The sequence below is a fragment of the Macrotis lagotis genome, chromosome 4 (assembly GCF_037893015.1).
Source record: "Macrotis lagotis isolate mMagLag1 chromosome 4, bilby.v1.9.chrom.fasta, whole genome shotgun sequence".
In the NCBI taxonomy this organism is placed as follows: domain Eukaryota; kingdom Metazoa; phylum Chordata; class Mammalia; order Peramelemorphia; family Peramelidae; genus Macrotis; species Macrotis lagotis.
Window position 1 is genome coordinate 256,999,138 of NC_133661.1, and position 20,586 is coordinate 257,019,723.

At 33.4% G+C, this 20,586-nt stretch overlaps 1 protein-coding gene across 3 annotated transcripts in view; it reads right to left on the reverse strand.

Moving 5' to 3' along the window:
- Positions 1-2,496: 2,496 nt before the first annotated feature.
- Positions 2,497-20,586, reverse strand: part of TOGARAM1 (TOG array regulator of axonemal microtubules 1) — a 95,454-nt gene continuing 77,364 nt past the window's right edge. Inside the window, exons 13-23 of one of the 3 annotated variants that reach the window (XM_074235858.1) lie at positions 18,801-18,836; positions 17,881-18,034; positions 14,556-14,661; positions 13,561-13,796; positions 13,045-13,203; positions 10,753-10,879; positions 8,529-8,605; positions 5,961-6,147; positions 4,561-4,780; positions 4,233-4,319; positions 2,497-3,663 (exon numbers count right to left, since the gene is read on the reverse strand). In XM_074235858.1, coding sequence (XP_074091959.1) covers positions 3,410-3,663; positions 4,233-4,319; positions 4,561-4,780; positions 5,961-6,147; positions 8,529-8,605; positions 10,753-10,879; positions 13,045-13,203; positions 13,561-13,796; positions 14,556-14,661; positions 17,881-18,034; positions 18,801-18,836 — 1,643 coding nt within the window. In that variant the 3' untranslated portion in view covers positions 2,497-3,409. Of the gene's footprint in view, positions 3,664-4,232; positions 4,320-4,560; positions 4,781-5,960; positions 6,148-8,486; positions 8,606-10,752; positions 10,880-12,686; positions 12,811-13,044; positions 13,204-13,560; positions 13,797-14,555; positions 14,662-17,880; positions 18,035-18,800; positions 18,837-20,586 lie in introns of those variants that run through there. The other 2 variants (XM_074235857.1, XR_012478211.1) reach the window with 2 other exon arrangements.

The following is a 20,586-nucleotide window of genomic DNA, read 5'->3' on the forward strand; positions in this document are numbered from 1 at the left end:
TATAGCAGGAATGTGCTCCCTTCTATTGTCTCCTATCTTCCTTAAATTCCAGCTAAAATTCCATCTTCTATAGGAAGCCTTTCCTACATTACCTCTTAATTCTAGTGCCTTCCCTCTATTGATTCTATCACATTTATTTTGATCTTGTTCCTTGGTTTTGATAGTTGTTTGCATGTTGTATTCCTTATAGACCTTTCAAAGGGATTACCTTTTATCCTTGTATGGCATGTGCTCAGCACAGTATGACAAATAGGCACTTATTAACTTTCGTCTGACAACTGCTCCAAAGGTGGCCATCTTTTGCAATTTTTGCCATTTGTAGGGTGAGGGGAAAATCTCAGAAAAACTTTTGATTAGCATCACTCTCTTAGTGATTTGGAGCATTCTTCTCATGGTTGACAATAGCTCTCAATTCTTGAAGAACTAAGATCCTTTGAAAATTTAACAGGCAAATGACTTTTAGTCATATATAATATACAAAATCTTGCATAACCATTGATAGTTTTTTCTTTTGCAATCATTTCCCTTCTTATTCTATATCATTTTGTATAAAAGCTTTTCAGTTTTGTAGTTTTTGTAGTTGCCTCTATCATTTGTATGGTTAATGTACTTCTAGCTACGAAAAGTAATACCATGGTAACTTTTTAAAATTACATATACCTTTTAATATTAAGACCATAAATTTGGGATGTTATGGAATATGGTGTAAAGCCAAATTTCTGCCCCATTGCTTCCCAGTTCCCAGTTTTTATCAAGAATCCTTGCCTAAGAAATTTATGTGTTGTTTACCAGTTTTTACTGAATTCCATTGATTCTCCCTTGTCTAATGTGTCCCACTGATGATCTTTTTTCTAATGAATATGAATTGACTTTGATGACTGCTGGTTTGTAATATGGCTTGTGGTCTGAAAGCGTCAGCCCCTTTTTCCCCATACCTCTTTTTCATTATTTATTTTATTAGTCCAGATCTTTTATTTTTGAAAATGAATTTTATTATTTTAAAGAAGTCATCCTTTTATCCCTGACATAAATCCAACTTAATGACTTCTTAGATGAAAGCAGTTTGTTTGAAAGGATTTAAGTTGTGAATCAATATTCATTATTGATACTGGTCTGTACATATTCATTTGTGCTTTGTCAATTTTTGAGAATAATTTGTGTAGCATTAATACTTTATAATGTATTCCTTAAAAGTTTGATTGGATTCTCTAATAAACAGGACTGAGTTATCCCTCCCACCCAATCTTAGGTAGTTTCCTTACAGCTATTTCATTTATTCTGAGAATAGATTACTCAAAACCTCAAGTAGTTCTTTTAGTTGAGCTGTTTTTCATTTTGAAGGTATTCATTTCTTTTGGACTCTTTTGTTAGCAAATAACTATGCATAGCAGGTTCTGATAACCTTTGTTTTTGTAATTTCACTTTGTTCATTTGCTATTTTGTTGTTTTAATTTAATGCCTTCTTTTCAGATTGGCTAAAGGTTTATCAATTTTTTGTCTTTTCAAAGAACCAGCTTTTAGTTTTATTTCTAATTCTATAGCATATTTTGGTTACAGAATGGGATGTAGCTAAAGCAATCCAACAGGAAAAATTTTCTTCTACAAACTAGAACATGAGACAACTGAATATGCATTTTAAGGAATAGAACATCAACAAATAAACTTAAGATACACACATATATTTTAAAAATTAGAGCAGAAATACACTAACAATTATTTTTTAATACTAAAAATCTAATGGGTGAAACGAAACTGCATCCATCTTGTCCTCCCCCAAACTCCTAACTTGATTGGCCAGAACTGTGTTGTTTTTTTTTTTTGGCAAGAAAATGGGGTTAAGTGACTTGCCCAAGGTCACAGGGCTAGATAATTATTAAGTGTCCTGACTCCAGGGCTGCTGTTCTATCTACTGTGCCACTTAGCTGCCCCCCTGGCCAGAACTGTCTTAACAGATATGCTTTATTATAAAGCAAAGGATAAACTGTGCCAATAACGAATATAACTTTGCTATAAAAGTTTAATCAGGTGCTGCCATGGTCTCCACATAACAATAAAAACTGTCGACTCAGCCAGAGATTCCAAACCTTGAATTGCAACCAATTCATACTGTTATCTCCAGAGACAGGTAAATTTGACAACATGACAGCCACCTAAGCAAGAATTCTTTGGTTGAGGATTGACTCTCAAGGAAAAAAGTCCATCATTTTAGATGCCAAGGCACTGGTTCTTCTATAGGCAGTATATCAGTTTTTACTATAATCCTATTCTTACAGTATTAAGTTTTATTTTTATAAATATATATAATATATAATAGTTTACTTGCTTTATAATTAAGTGCATCTGTATACTTTGTTTGTCCCAAATGCTTTGGGGATTTGAAAGTGAGACAGCTCATAATGTTCAACATCATAAAAAGAGTTAATGAACCTTAAAGGCAAACATTTGATTATTTTTCCATTTTTTTGGGGGGGAGGGAAAAACAACACCTCACACATCTACAGAAATAAATCCCTTTATTTTATAATATCCCTTTTCCTTTTTAAAATGTGGTACAGTACTTGTAGCTGGATAACCTTGAGAAAAATCTATAGAAGACCTGGCACTATTGTTGAAGATTATACAACTGGGCAGAAATATAATACCTTTATAAATGTTTGGACAGAGAGAAAATTTAGTGTTTTCACACAAAGATATGGAAATTATATTCAACACATTTTCTTAAATAAATATGTACTTTAAAATATTTGAAAATTTGTTTCCTAAAAATGTCATCATGCTTTATTATAAGTTATTTAAATCTTACAATTACATAGATAATGCCCAATAGTTAAGCAAATATATTACATCAACATTAGCAATAGCAAGCTAATACTGCACAATCATATTGGTGGATTGATTTAAGAAATACATGTTTTTTTACAAGTAGCAAACAAATCCCTCTTTGTGGTACATATATTTCAGTGACTTCTTTTTCACTTTTGTAAAATAAGGCTAAGTAATAAGACATATCAGAACATGATTACATAATAAAAAGTATATTTTTAATTACAAATCTAATTGTACATATAGGGCAACATACTGCAGTTTCTACAGGAGTGCAAATGAGCAGAACTTTCCTTATAAATGTTAAAGATGGATTCATTCCATATTTTCTCAAATAGAATTGTGAATGTTATGCTGATTGTTTCATCTGTATTACAGGTTTTGATCATGAGTGGTAGTGCTAGAAGGAGACAGAGGTGTGCTTTATAAGTTTCAAAAGCTGCCATTCTAGATAGATTCTAAATGAAAAGTATAGGTACTGTGACAATTTAACTTTAAAAAGGCTCCATCTGTCTTCATGTAAACAGGTAATTTTAGCCTATATTACTGTTGTACACATTAACGGAATAAAGATACATAATTCATTTTAAGTTGTCATTTCAAGCAATTCTTCTAGACTCTTTTTAATCTGTGGTGGCTGAGATATAGCCTGGTTCAGAAGATTTTGACCCATTTGCGCAAAAAGTGATTTTGATAATTTAGCTGTGGCTGCTCGGATATTCCCTCCAGCTCCAGGTAGTGAGCCACTATTTGTCATATTGCCTAACAGGTGCCAGAGGACAGGCAAAACCTTCTGTTCTATAGCATGAGGTTTCCTTTGATAGAGATCCATAACAAGGTCTGAAATGCAATAATATGACATATGAGTAAGTATTTGTTGTCATTCAGTTCATTTTCTTTAAAAATCTAAAATACAAGTAATTTTGATATAAAACAGGCACAGAAAAGTGTTATAAAAATTTATTAAAGAATGAAAATAAAATATTGAGTGTAACTTAAAATCTGAATCAGAACAAAACATAATACAGTATTTGGCATAAAAAAACTATTTCAAGAAGAACAGGATTGAGGGGAACCAAACTCTTAACTTCGCTCAGAGAGCCTCCTTTCCAAATGGAAATTGTATTCTATTACAAGGAAATAAAACTATATTGTAAATCATAGGCCATAAGGAGAAAACTATTGGGAGGGCATATTCTCTGCCTTAAAATTTCTTTTAAAAGTAATTAATAGGAAGACAGAAAATATTAGAAGAGGATTTTCAAAGTTCTGAAAAGTCGTGTTGGGTACACAGTATGTTTTATTTTAACTTTAAGGTAAATTGATACTGAAAGGTAGACTTCTTAATATCAATTACCAATTTGTACACAGCTAAAAATTCATATCATCAGAAAATTTAACATATTTACCAGCAAGCTTTTCAGTCATATCCTGTTTTGCTTTTCCATTTAAAAATTGTGCTTTTGTACAGAAAGGCTGTAGAAGTAGGTAATTGTCTAAATAAAAGTGGATAAAAAAGAGATTGAATAAATATAGTTGTGGAATATTAAGTTTTTATTAAAAGGAAGAAAAACATTTATTTCTAGAATGCAGGTATACTTGAAAATTTTACCCAATGATAAAATCAAGTTAATACAAAACTCTTTACTAGGTAAAGAAACTGAGAAATAAAAGATTAGGACATTTTCTCAAATATAAATGTACACTTTCTTTTATCTTTAAAGTGAAATTTCTTACCAATATGCTGACTCAGAGCATGAATTACATTTGTGGCAGCAGCATAAATTCCTGGATTTTTAGAATTTAGATTATTATCCACTATTGCTGGAATGAGCATGTTGATTACAGGTGATAAGTTATCTCTGAGCAAAGGAATCAGTTTATGCATTGTTTCCAGAGCTATTAGATTGACTTTACTATTTGAGTCATGCAGCCGAGATTTAAAAGCATCAAAGATCTGAAAATAAATGAATTAATGATATTAAATGATGAGATGGGGAAAGTTTTCTTTTAAATTACAAATACTGTAATGCTAAAAAATTTAAACTAGATCTAGATTTGGTGGTATTCAGTCATTTCAGTAGAGTCTCACAAGCTTAATTGTTGTGGTTGAGTTGTTTCAGTTGTGTTCAACTCTTTGTGACCTCATTTGGGAATTTCTTGACAAAGATACAGGCAGGAGTAGTTTGTCATTTCCTTCTCTAGGTCATTTTAAAGGTGAGGAAATTGAGGCAAACGGGGTAAAATGACTTGCCCATATTCACATAGCTAGTAAGTGTCCAAGTATGAACTTGAGCTCAGATCTTCCAGGCTACAGACCTAGCGTTCTATCTATTGCGACACAGATAATAAACTATTTACTTTGTCGCTCAAGCGAGTCTATATTTTTTGGGGGAGGGGTATTTAGTTTACTCTCAAACAAGAATATTTTATTAATGTATAAAAACATTATTTGTACAAAATGAGAATAAATATTAAATACAAAAAAATAAACTATTAATAAATTGTACAGAATTAAAGATCTACATTCAAAGGCTGTCTTTTTGAGCACTTTATGCAAAAGAAAAAAGTTTTAGAAGTTATTCTGAATTCCAGTATTATAATTCCACTAAAATTTTAGTTCTAGTCATAAAACAGGACAAGAAACCTATTCTTAGCAGGCAAGGGAATATACACATAGATAAGATAAAATAAGATAAATCAAACTGATTTCAAATGAGAGAACAAATGATGTTTTGATTCTGGAGTCAAATTTTTCTCTAAAATACAAATCTATATAATATTCTAACAATGTCACAATAACCATATATTTTAAATTCAAGTATAGCTAAATCAAAGCCAGTTACAAATTAATTTTAAAATACATATAGTTTTCTTTTTCTGAGCAAACTGGACTTCTCCACAAATGACTTTGTTTTTTACTATAGACATTAAAGACATACTCTTGTCTATAGACATACTCTCTCCTAAATTAGGCTTACTTTCTAAGTCTTGTTCATCTATTAGCTCTAATTTTCATAGTTTCAAAAGAAAATTAAATGCAATAAAATTATAGAGTTATATACTTTAAATTTATTTATTCAACTACACAGAGGAGTGAGGCTTATCTGCTGCAAATACTTTTTGTGTACTATTACCTTTACAATATTCCCAACAATAAGTTCTTGATTGTTTTCAGTGTCTGCTAAAAGTTGTTTGATCCCATTAATTCGATCTCGGAAGTCTTTTGCATTTAACAAAGCTGTTATAGTCTTAATATATTCTGCACTTTCTAAAGAACTTCGGGGAACAGTTTTTCTTATTTCACGTATGTCCACAATCTCCCTAATGAGAAAGAAGAGAAACATGTTTGAATACACACACACACACACACACACACATATATATATATATATCACAAGATTCTCAAAACTATTTGATACTTGTCATGGTCTCAGGAAAGAAATTTCTTTTATGGTTTCTTTAGTTCATGAGAATTTATAAATTCTTTGAAATGATGGAAAGGAGAATTCCCTTCTCCCCAAAGGGCCAGGAAAATAATTTGACTAATCTTTTCAAAAACACGATTGTGGTCAAGGTCATTTAGCAGTAAACTATTTTTCTATACTCTGACTAAATAAGAACAATCCTAAAAATGATCCTACAGGCAAAGAACTTTTTTAAAGGGGGGGAAAAAAAAGGAGAAAAAACTTTTTCCAAGCCAATCAATCTGACATTCAATGCAATGTTGCACACCTGTGGACTCCCTATCTCTCTCTTTTTTTTGCAAAGCAATGGGTTAAATGGCTTGTCCAAGGTCACATAGCTAGGTAATTATTAAGTGTTTGAGGCCAGAATTGTACTCAGGCAATTCCGACTCCAGGGCTGGTGCTCTATCCACTTCACTGAAACTGCTCTTGCCAGTACCAATGATTTCCAATTCATTCAATACAATGCCTCTTCTCATTTTTATTCCTCTTCACCTCTACTCATTATCATCCTTCAAATTCCAGTTGAAATTCAACCTACAGTAAACTTTTCCTGATCTTTCTAGTCCTTCCTTCTGTGGGTTACATCCATCCATTTCCTGGGTATGTGGAACCACACTGTCTCTCACCCTTCCTGTACTGTAATCTACTTTTTCACTTCTCTAGTTAGAAACAAGATGTATATTTTCTACTTTGTGTGTGTGTAAAACATTTATATATGCAGTGTTTCCTCTAATCCTTTAGTACTCAAATGGAAGTTCTTCCAACTAAATGATAGGGTTTAATAAATATTTGTTCTTAAACAGTTCTTCAAAAAATTGCTTTATTTGTTCTTCCTTTGAAATTGGCAAAAGAAGCTTTAATTATTTGCATAGTCTATTTGGAAATACTATAATAAAGATTTCAATATTAGACGAACAAATGTCCCATTAAATGTTACTCGTTGCCTCTGGTCAATGAACTCCAAAAACTCCCTTCTCTAAGAATTTATCTTTTTAATTGCCTCAGTTTCCTTTTGATTGATTAATAAGATTAAGTTCCTCTAGTCTTAGTACATCTTCTGTTGATCACTGGACAAGACCCTCACATTTTAGAATATTAACAGCTAAGTTAATATTTGTGGTTGACTTTAAAAACCATGCAATTCTCTGTTACTCTGCAACTGTCACTGCAGAAGCAGACAGATTGAGTTGTATTTCTATTTATTTAGTTGTGATGATCAAAGAATTCTTTACTAAATGGCCAGTGACTGTGATGTGCTGGTGATGATTTCCCTGTGTTTAATTAGGCTGGTTCTTGGAGTTCAGGTTTAGCCAATTACCAAAATCCTTAAAGTCCTTCCAGTACAATCAATTTATTTAATCTTGTACTCTGCTTCTATAGCTATCCAGATTCCAGAATTACCTCCACAACAAGAAGGCAATAAACTAAGACTGTCTTATATTATTACTATTATTATTTTTTTTGCAAGACAAATGGGGTTAAGTGGCTTGCCCAAGGCCACACAGCTAGGTAATTATCAAGTGTCTGAGACCTGATTTGAACCCAGGTACTCCTGACTCCAGGGCCGGTGCTTTATCCACTACGCCACCTAGCCACTCCTCTGGTCTTATTTAAGCTAAATTGATTATTTGTAGAACTTACAGGTACATTCATAAAACTATTCTTTTTTTCTGCAGTATCTTGGGTTATTAATTTTTTGATGAATTACAAACAATTTTTTTGAACACAATTTCTCTAGTTGGACCCCTAGTGGTCCAATAAGAACGGTATTATTGTGCAAACAATGGAATACATCACAAAACTTGCTTTTTCATGTTGGTTTGGAATTACTGTTCAACAATATAATTTACAGTTATTAAAAAATACTGTAGTTTCTCAAAAGTTAAAAAAATAACCTTGGGGTCCAATTTTGACTTACTATATTGAGCTTCAAGTTCTGTAAAAATAGTACAACAAAATGTTTTAGAGTAGATTCACTTTAAAAAACCTAATCAAGAGTTTAACTGTTTAGTGACAATATGCCTTAAATATTCAACAGTCTTATTGCTTCATGTGGGTTGTACTTAAAACTTTCAATATTTCATTCAATTTTCATAGTTCTTCTGGGGGGAAAACAGTTCAAGAAAAAAGTCAAAGGAATGATTTCCACAGAGTAATTAATCAAATTATAAGATATATATCAAATGATCCTGCCTTTCAGATGAATTGAGAACATCTCTAGAAATAGAGGATGACCTTGTACTTCCAACACTGCCAGCATGAGAGCGCCTTCCTTTGGCTGATGGAGTGTCTAATGGTATCTCTCCTAAACCCTGAAGGTGAAAAAAAGGTCAAGTATTATCATATATTATAATAAAATAAAATATATATTAAAATAAAAGAACTAAATAAAAACAGTCAACACAAATTTTTCATAGCAGTAAATCAGTGCTATTTAATAATATGCTAATAATCTGCTACATATATACTTTTAATGTAGTTACCAGGAGATCCTTGCAGTATTTACTTACAGCAAATTATTATTTTACAATGTAAGCTAATATGAAATAAAATGCTGAGTCTGTGACATAAGCAGTTTATGATTCTAAATAACAGTAATTATTCATCACTAAGTTGTCTTGTCCCTGACAGTTACAACAGCTAATGTAACAGCTGATAAGATGGATGTTCTATTTAAAAGTTTTTTTAACAAACCGTATCTCTAAATTTAATATTTATTTCTCCTTGCATCTTCAGAAAATAAATTACAACCTGCTTTCAAAGTCAAATTCTATACTACTAACTTATTTTAATAATTAAATCCTAAATCATCATTTTAGAGCTAGAAGCCTTTAAAGGGATACAGTCCATCTTTTCCTCATTTTACAAATGGTATAGAAAAGTTAAATGACTCTCAGTCACACAAATAAATAATATTAAACACATGTATGTGTACACATTTGCATGGTGTGTTTTTCTTGATAATGATACTTGGAATAAATATATAAATACAAATGCTTCATTAAAAGGAACAGATTTTTGCTACAGAAGCGATCTAAATACTGGGACCTTCAAGTTTAATAATTAAAGAAAGCAGCTGGGTGGCTCAGTGGATAAAGCACCAGGGCCCTGGAGTTAGAAGGACCTGAGCTGAAAACCAGCCTCAGACACTTAATAATCATTTAGTTATGTGATCTTGGGAAAGTTGCTTACCCCATTACCTTGCAAAAACCTTAACAAAAAAGAAGTTTAGGGGCAGCTAGGTGGTACAATGGATAGAGCACCAGCCCTGGAGTCAGGAGTACCTGAGTTCAAATGCAGCCTCAAACACATAATAATTACCTAGCTGTGGGGCCTTGGGCAAGCCACTTAACTCCATTGCCTTGCAAAAACTTAAAAAAAAAGTTTAATAAAAAAATGGGGATGGGAGTTGGAGAAGACATGTAAATCCGTTCCAGTTCTAAAATTCTATGACTCTATGTGAAGTGTGATATAGTGGATTAGAAATGCTGCTTGGAGACAGGAAGACCTAGGTTCAAATACTTCCTTTAATACATGCTGCCTCTAAGTGCTCTATGCATCTCTCTGAGAATATAGTTTCAGAGAAGGTGTAGAGTTGCATTGGTAAAGTGGGATTTTCTCACCTAAGAGTTCTCTATTCAGTGAAATCACAGGTCTAATTTATATCCTTTATTATCTTCTAGTTACCATAGATTTTTAGCCGTCACAGTCTCAGAGTTATAATGGATCTCATGAGTCATTTAGTTCAATCTTCAGCCAAATAAGGATCCCCTTCTAAAACTTATCCTACAAATTGCCATCCAGCTTTTGCTTTAAGATCTTCAAAGAAAGGAAAATCACTTTTTTCTTTCCAAGATAGCCCATTTCACCTTTGGTAAGCTCCAACTGCTTATTATAAACCTGAATGTGTTTTGCTTGTTTTTGTAACTTTCATTGCTTAATGTTGGTCCCATCTACCTTTAGAATATTTCCTAAGATTATTTATTTGTTTTGTGCAAAGCAAATGGGGTTAAGTGGCTTGCCCAAGGCCACAGAGCTAGGTAATTATTAAGTGTCTGAGACCGGATTTGAACCCAGGTACTCCTGACTCCAAGGCTGGTGGTGCTTTATCCACTCTGCCACCTAGCCGCCCCCTAAGATTATTAATAAAGATAACCTCACTGATGATAATTCAAGCTATGACTAAATTAAATGCATTTTTAATATATCAGAATACAACTATTCTTCCATTTTTGAGACTAGTTATTATCTAGAAAAGTTCTACTGAATAAGAATAAAGGAGTTTCATTATACAAGGAAAAACTGCATTCCAGGTGCTCTGCTGCTGCACAAACATTTGCCCTTAGTAGTTAACATGATGGAAGAAGAAATAGAAAACAATTGTTCCTATTCTTAATCACCAAAGGTGAAAAATCTCAATTTCTAAATTGTTCATTAAATTCCAATCGTTTTCACATACCTTTTGACGTAGGTTTTTCACAGATTCTTTAATATAAAGCAAATCTTTACATGGGACATATTTTTCAAGCATTTTGTCAAAGTTAGGATGGGACATCATGAGGAATAGCATCTTTCGACCATAATACCTGCAAATATGTAAAAAATATTTCTGTCATTTAGATTTAAGTTGATTAAGAGTCTGTGTTATTGGCTGCAATTATTTTTAATTCAATCCAAAAACCAATTTGCCATGATCAATTTAAACAGATTGGAAAATACTATATGCTAATGTTTGTGGTCAGCTGGCTCTAGATGAAGGGCCAGTTGTTTTGCTCAATCTTGTGAACACTTAAATAAATCATGCTTTCTAACACTGGCTAGTCTTTGGCAAAGCTGTGAAGCAGAACAAGTGTAACTTTGGCATTTGCTTTAATGCCTTAGCAATCTGATTGCCAACCATCTATTCAGTGTATTTGACTTGATTGCCTCACTGCAATTCTATAATTGATTTTTTTATTTCCCAATTCACCTCCACTGAAAACTTACCTGTCCTGCCTGTATTTATTAGAAACTTGTTCTCTGCTTGTCTGGTTGACTGAGCTAAATCTATATTAATACTTATAAAGAAAGTGCTTCTCTTTTCTCAGGTAAAACATGAATTTTGATACCAATCTTTTAGAAATAGTATTTTAAAGAAATGATTCTCACAGTGTGAATTTCAATTGCCATAGTTAAGCCAGTATGAGCTGACAATAGCAAGGGGTGAGAGAGGAGTGGGCCCTGAACCTAAATGGTAACTGCAACTTCTATCAAGTAGAAAGTTGTTTTTTCTGCCCAAGTACTGGTTTGGCTCTGATATGAGTTCTAATGGGTTCTCCCCCCTTTAGTCTCCACTTCCTGGTATAGGAGTATAATTTGGAGGAAGATATAAAGAAAAAAGGCATTGAAGCCTCAAGTCTAAACAAATCCAACCCCTTTCTATGCTCTTCCCTAACCAAAAAAGGAATTGAGAAAATGGGAATGTGAGGAAATAAGTATTATTCCTTGATTCCAATGTCCCTAGAACCATAATATGGCTTACAACCCAGATGACTGGAACTAAGCAGTTGTTAAGTTTCTTGGAAACAACTCTGGTATTTACTTAAATCACTCCTGGGGATCTAAGAATCACAATAGATCTAAGGAGATAAGATAGAAAGATCATGGAGTCCAGAAAGGCCAATAAATTGACAAGGGACATATGCAATGAAAAATATTCAATCTTAAATATTTAAATTTTCTATGTGATAATTTCAAAATTGCAAAGATAAATATGTAAGATCCAATGATTGGCATTATGGGAAAGCTATTCCAAAAGATATAATAATATAACATGCTTCTATCCTTCATGAATTTACCTAAATTCTTCTTCAATGTTACTCTCTGTACCACTTTAGGAGTAATAAGTTCCAATGGTTTATTCACTGCTGTACAAAATAGTACTTCTATGATTGAGCGTACTCCTCTGATGATTTAAAGACTGTCTTGTGTAATCAACTTGTCTATTACAATTTTAGAGATTTGGAACATTTTCCTTTTCAATCTTTATCTTTCTAGTTAAAAAAAAATTATATTCAAAATTCTGTTTCCATATAGCAACCCTGTAATCCCTGCAATACCCTTCTTTGGACATCCTTTATTTATGTGTCTTATTTTTCTTGAAGGAGAATTTTTAAAAATGCCTAGTGTTCCAAATGTATTATGTCCCTGAAAACTGGTAACATAACATTTCCCCCCATTTCTGCCTGACAACCTAGCATTCTGATGGCCATTTCACTGCAGTAACAACACTGGGCCTCCATCTCCAATGATGTTGCTCAATGAACCTTAAATCCTTTCCTGGATTGTAATTGATCACTTGGAGTCCATTATTCTATAAGTATAATTTGGATTATGTTTCCCTAAATGCATTACCTTACACTTGCCCACAATGAAGTTCATCTGTCACTTTTCTGCCCACTCACACAGCCTCGTGTCGTTTTGATGAAGTTCATCCCTGTGACTTGGCATTTCACTACCCAGAAGTGCGTAGTGTCATCTGTAAATTTGGAGAATTCACTGTGCACTCCTTCCAGATTATTTATAAAAATGTTAAACAAGATCAGTCCCAGCACCAATCCCGAGGGACCCCACTGTTGACACTTCTCGTTCCAGAGAAATGCTCATTTGGCCCTACCCTTTGTGTCCTAATTTTAAATTAGTTTCCTATTCATTCCAAAATAATCTTCCCAATCCCAGGTGTTTAAATTTTATTTTATGAGCACCAGCTCACCTGGTTTCTTGCGAACTGTCCTGCGCAAACTTAGCAGCAGCTGGTAATATCCGGTCAGCTAGGTCTTTTGTTCCTGACAAAATCCGTTCTGGTTCCATTTGCTCCACCACATCAGACAAGTGCTGGGCTGTACATCTTCTTACTGCAATGTGTAAATGGCTGCAAGGAAATAAAAGTAAAACAAACTGATGAAATGATTTACCAGAGTTAAGAGTCCTTAGGACAAATTGCTCTTAACCTTCTACCCCAATCTTTATAGGCTAAAGAAGGAAGGGTGGTAATTTTGAATTACCTATCCCTGCACTAACAGCAAAAAAAGATATTTATAATCAGTGCCTGGTGTAACAGTCTGGCATATATCTGGGACTTATTAATGTTATTAAATGCCTGATACTAACATTTGTTTCCTTCTAAACCTCTGTGTAAATAATACTAAAATCTGCCTTCTTTCTCTACAATCTGGATAGTATGAAATTCATTTTAGCTAAACTTATTTCAATTTTTTATGAGTATTACCTTTGACCTCCATTTATTAGAGAACTAATTGCACGTGCTGGAGTTACATTATTAACCATAGCCTTCAATGCTTTGTCTACATCTTCTCTTATAAATGTGTTTGATTCACCAGCTTTATGCAACAGAACTTTTACTGTGTTATCTATTTCTTGATCCATATTCTTTTTCAGATGAGTAAAGAGATCACCTAAACAGACCACAGCAGCACGAGAAACTCCAGAGCGCAGATTCTTCACCTAAAAATTTTAAAATCTTAAATAAGAATAATTCTTGGTAATTTAAAGGCAAATAAACAAAAATACAAATCTTATTTTACCAATAATAACCATTCTCACCATTAAATTCCCATATTTCTAAATGCATTAATAACATAGTTTCACCTTCCAGTCTATGCTTAGGAACTCCTGCTTCCTGCCCCAAGAAGCTGGGCTTCTGACTGGTGAGAATTTATCATATCCAGAGTAGACCCAGAGTCACCCTAACATGTTCCTGGCCTCCATCTCCACATCAAATCTAACACTCCAAGCTCCTGCTCTGTGAACCTGGGCTTCTGATTGGAGAGCATAGGTCATATCTAATTCAGACCCAGGCCCATCCTGCTACTATCTGACCATTTTCATGCAATGCAATAAAATTCTTGCCCTTGCATTCCCTACTCTGGCTTTGTAAACAGTAACTAAATCAATGTTAGCACAACACTCCTTCATTGCCACCATTCCCCTAATGTATTGTCTTTCCATATTAGGGTATAATTTTCTTCAGAAGGTAGATTGTCTTTTTTGCTTTGTATAGGTTTCCCAAAGCTTGGTAGAGTGCCAGGAACATGGTAAACATTTAATAAATGCAAATTTTAAAATTTATTTATTCAATGGGAAGTGACCATTAACAGACAGAGGCTGCATTCCTTACTACTTGTTAAAAGGTACTGATTATTAATGATAAGTTAAATATGCATTTTAATTCTCTTTCTATTCAAAAATATGTTTTAGGTTTACCTCTTGAACAACAGCAAAACTTGTTTCATGTAACTTTACAGTCAAGACATCAGAATGGAAAGCAGATAAACATCGTATAAAATTCAGTCCTTCAATTTTTTTTTCCCTATGGAAAAATAAAATGACAAAAGCATTAATCAAAAATGTTTAATCTCAACTGGATCTCAGACTGGTGTATCTGTGAAATTCAGTCAAAGAATAAAGGAATACTTTATTAAACTTATAAGAGTAATTCATTACCTCTTTCTAGGATGGTTAATATCAGATTAGGAATCTGAAATTTGATAAATTCTTTTTAATCCTTTTAAAATTTGATCCTTTAAGATCAAAGAAGACCTTAAAATTTGAATGCTGAGAACAAAAAATTATCAGGGACAAACAAGCTGAATTTATTTTTCCTTCAGTGGAAAATTATATTCTTGTTCTATTTTATATAAGTATTTCTTTTGGAGCACTAGGGAACAGAAAGAGGAAGAAAGGACAAGAAGGACAAGATACACAAAAGTTAATGGAAGTCAGTTTTGCTGCATAATGGAAGGAGTAAGGTTACTATCCTTAATATTTTGTATGAACAATCCTTCTGAGGAGCATGGTAGTCATATTTTAAAATTTCAACAAGTAAACTATTACATGTTTAAGTAATCTATGCTGGTTTCCTATAACAACCTAGTATGTCAAAGCATAAAATAAACAGATAATTAAAATGAAAGAAAATTAAAGGTAGTTAAAATTAAAGGAAAGCAAAAGATATATTAAAGATAATAGAGATAAAGGAAATAAGATTAAGAGATCTTTTTCTTTGCACCCCCAGGGCTTAGCATAGTGCCTGGCATAGAAAGTGCTTTAATAAATGTTTATTTACAACTACTGACTAAAAAAATTTTTCGCATGTGTAACTTTTTCTGATATTCTTGGATGAGACAGCTGTCCTCATAGGAGGTTTGATGAGAACAGTGGCTTAAAATCTCTACCAAGGGGCGGCTAGGTGGCGCAGTGGATAAAGCACCAGCCCTGGAGTCAGGAGTACCTGGGTTCAAATCTGGTCTCAGACACTTAATAATTACCTAGCTGTGTGGTCTTGGGCAAGCCACTTAACCCCATTTGCCTTGCAAAAAAAAAAAAAAAAAGAAAAGAATAGGGAAAAAAATCTCTACCAAAAGATACTGTTCATTTTTATATGCTCCCTACTTTATGAGAGGAACAAAACATTTCAAATATTACTTTCAAGTGAATGCTAAGTAGCAAAATATGGGGGAAATCTTACCCTCAGTAGTTTATTAAGAAAATGAGCTGTTTTTATCATCATCATCACCTCACACTTACACAGCACTTTAAAATTCATGAAGCACTTTGCATGTTATCTCATTTGATCCTCAAACAATCCTAGAAGGCAGAGGCTTTTCTTATTTGCATTTTACAGATGAGGAAATTGAGGATGGGAGAGGTTAAGTAACTTTCCTGGGGTCACAGAGCTAATGTATGAGACAAGATTGGAACTCAGGCCTTTCTGTCTTCAAGTCTAACACTGTGCCACCTCACTGTTTTTCTGGGTGTTTTGTATATATGAGTGCTTGTATGGACAGAGGAGGCATAAGTGCTTAGGTTGTATTAGAGTCAGAGAACTCCATGACACAATACAAAACAAGGTTCGATTTATTGTTCACTGTTCATCACTTAGTGTTAACCCTGCAGATTAAACTTTAAAATGTATTGTGTGGAAAAAGTTTTCCCCTGGAAAGTCAGTTGTTAAAACATTGACCAGCACACTGGGAGGCCAGGAGGCAGAAGTTGGAGTGAGCTGGGAAAGGGGGAATAACTTGGAGATTCATCCATGACAGAAACCAGGATCTGAATAAATAGGATGAAATAAGCTCTGCAAAAAGAAAGGTGCTGAGTGATGAAGATAACAGTAATTAAATAAATTAGAGTTTGGCCAAAATTATGTTCTTTTATAATTAAGCAAAAGTAATTCATATCTAAATATATAAATGGAACTGTATCTCTTTGATTCAAGTTACAACCCTATCCATCCCCTATGCCCATGCTGTGAGGTTCTTGATCAAGTTCTCTCATTTGCCAAGGAGATTCAACTAGTATGCCAGCACATATGTGTCCAGCACACGGTTTCCTAACATAAATTTCCCTACTGATATATCTTACTCCTATCCTTTTGAGGTTCCTCATTAGTTTTTTGTTGCTCATGCTTTATTAAAAATGTCAAACCTTGGGTGGCTAGGTGGCGCAGTGGATAGAGCAGTGGCCCTGGAGTCAGGAGTCCCTGAGTTCGAATCCGGCCTCAGACACTTAATAATTATCTAGCTATGTAGCCTTGGGCAAGCCACTTAACCCCCATTTGCGCTGCAAAAAAACTTAAAAAAAAAAAAGGCAAACCTCCATAATAGGAACCTTTCACCTAATTTATGAACATCCTATATATATCAAAAGGTAGTGTGGATTATGGTATAGTGAGATTCAGAGTCAAGAAGACCTGGGTTCAAGTGTGACCTCCTACTCATAATAAGACTAGAAGTTGTAGAATTGCTCCCAATTTGCTCTGATAGAGGGTGTATTTCCTCTTTGGAAGTTTTCTAAATCACACATTTTTTCCAATCCCAATACAAGGAAAAAACTTTCCAACTCCCAAGAATCAATAATTAGTAACAACAGCAGCAGTAGCAGCTAGCCTTTTATGTAGCACTTAAAAAAGGTTTGCAAAACATTTTATAAACATTAACTCATTTGAACCTTGGAACGTCCTGGGGGATAGGGGCTATTATTATCCCCCATTTTATAGATGAAGAAATTGCAGCAGAAAGATGTTAAGTCACTCACATATCTAGTTATTATCTGAAGCTGGATATGAAATAAAGTTTTCTTGACTGAAATTCTAGCAGTCCTCTATCCACTGGACTAGCTTTTTTATGGACTAGGTGGGCAACTAGGTGGCAGTATATGTTTGTCCCTATGGTTTTTGACCACTACGAGCAGCAAACAATGTACTTTCCCTATGTACCATTTCCACTTGCTGGGGCAGAATAAATCTTTCTGTTGAAAGAGTGCTATAAAGGAGTAACTTTTCCACATCAGCTAAAAAAATCTATATATATAAAACCTATGTAACTATAATACTGAGAGCACTACTCTCAAAACACATAATATTAGCATTTTTATACTAACTGCATTATGTTTCAGCTACATCAGAAATTGAATGGACTCGGGGTTGGCCTGGGTACTTAAAATATTGTTCTAAGTTCTAAACAAAAAAAAAATGACAATTTAATTTTTGAAAGGCAATGGAGTTTAAACTGGTTTCTTAAATACTTACCAATCATCATCAGCTAAAAGTCTTAGAGCTTCTGTAAGTGCTATTTCTGGTTTGGAAAAAGGCCTTAGTTCAGATGGATCCATTATCTCTGGACTATGTGTAACAGATGGGATTCTTTCTTTGCACTGTGGTCTGGCTCCAGGAGAAACTTCACCTACAAAAGTACAGTAAAGCACTTTAAATAATCATAGACCATTATATCAAGTTCATCTAATATTAAATAATGGTAATATTTTCATTAGTAACAAAGTAATTTTAATTAAATTAATTTTAAATAAAATTGAACAATTAAATCAATAATAATAATTAAGACAATGATAACTAACATTTTTAAAGAACCTACTATGTGCTAGACACTATGCTAGCACTTAGCAATTAATATGTCATTTGATTCTTACAATAACCCAGGGAGGATAGGTGCTATTATTATCATCCCCATTTTATCATATTATATTAAATAACTTGCCCAGAGCCAGGAAGTTAGCATAAGCCTGAGGTGGAACTAAATTCTTCCTGAATCCAAGTCTGGCATTCTATCCACTATGCCACTGAGTCACTTCTGTGGAATAAAAATAATTTGAATCTTCATTTCTTATATCTAAGACTATTTATAAAATAGAGAAAATTTTATGCCCTTGATATTTCAGATGCTATATTATTTTTTCAGGTGTTTGTCATGTTACACACAAGTTTGGCTTCACTCCATTCAATAACTTCATTTTTAAAATTGAAGATGATCAAATTTATCTTCTAACCCATTTTAATAATTCACAGACTCACTTAAGTCTCTTTATCTGTATATGAGATAGGTGGTGCAGTGGATAGAGTATTGGGCTTGGAACCAGGATGACTCATCTTTCTGAGTTCAAATCTGGCCTCAAATACTTACTAGCTGTTTTGATCCTGGACAAGTCACTTACCCCTATTTGCCTTAGTTTCCTGATCTGAAAAATGAGCTGGAGAAGGAAATGGCAAATTACTCTTTTATCTTTTCCAAAATACTCCCTTCTTCTCCCTTTTCCAATACCCTAACACAAGGTCATGAAGAATTGTATATGCCTGAAAAACGTATGACAACATATCTACACATAATAAAATTAAATTGAACTTATATTTTATTTGTCTCCAGACGTCATGATCTATCAAAATTGATACTATGTGATGGAAACTACATGCACATTCAGAGAAAGAACTATGTGATCTGAATGCAGGTGAAGGCATAATATTTACCGTTTTTAAAATGTTTTATGCTTCAATTTTCCCCTTTTGTTCTGATTCTTCTCTTACAACGTAACTAATATGGAAATATGATTAACATAGTTATGCATGTATAATCTATATTCAGATTACTTGATGTCAATGGGAGGGAAGAAGAACAATGTGGAACTAAAACTTTTTACCAAAAAAAAAGGATGAATATTGAAAACTATCTCTGCATGTAGTTTGAAAAATAAACCAATATGGGCAGCTAGGTGGCCCAGTGGATAGAGCACCAGCTTTGGAGTCAGGAGTACCTGAGTTCAAATTTGTTCTCAGACACTTAATAATTACCTAGCTGTGTGACCTTGGGCAAGTCACTTAATCCCATTGCCTTAAAAAAATTAAAAAAAAAATAAACAAATACATTTATATTATAAAAAAATCCAAAGTCCACGATTGTTCAACATCAACAAGCATTCATTGAGAACACGTAATTTTCTTGAAGCCCTATGTGTAGTAGGATGTACTGAGGACAAAAAGAGGTATAAGAAAGTTCTAGTACTTGAACAATTGGTAGTCTAGTTAATTGAAGAGAGCATATACATAAAAATAGCAACAAAAAAGCATCTTTATTCTGATTATTGCAATCATAAATTAGGATAACCTAATGGAGTTAGAAAAATGTATTAACTGGCATATTTGGAAATGAGAAATAATCAAGTATTTTGATTAGAGACTTGCTATATATGAATTCTAATGTTTTACAAAAAAAGATTAACATTTTATTGTTATTTCAAGGATCTGTGAGCTTTATTGTTATTACCTTCACTGAAGCAAACTGTGACACCTCTATCCCTCAGCAGGTAATCTTTAAGGTTATGTGACCAAAAAAATGTATTGCCTGGTGGTCAACGCTCTGTTGTCATCTTGGACAGGTATACCATCCATTATGAGGCTTCTAACTGAAGCCTTTCCTTCTTGGTTAGACCTACCACCAATGCTGTTTGCACTAAAGGAGAATTTTAGAAGATGGATAATAAAATATACTTCACCTAACACAATATGAATATAATTTAATCTTTGAATGAATTAGATGACCATTCAGAAAGCTTTTAGGTAAATACATATGTACTCTCACAAGAAAAGTCTAAAGCAAGAGCTATAGTCATTACTGATCCTGGTTTAAGAACAAAAAGACATAATAACTTTTTAGTTAAGAAAAGTTGATTAAATTCATTAACTTCAATTTAGGAGATCTTTCAGAACTGAAACTGTTTTTTGACCCTTTTCAGTAATCCCAATGCTTACCATAGTACCTACCATTATAGTGGATGCTTAATAAATGTATATAGACTCTAACTCTGACTGACTAAATCCAGGCAACTCTGGAAATCTTTTCCTTTATTTTCCCCTATGGGGAAATAACACTTGACAAGCTAATCCAGTAATTTTAGTATCATTTATACTTAAAAGAGTAAAAAATTCTGCAGTGACTACTTATTTAAA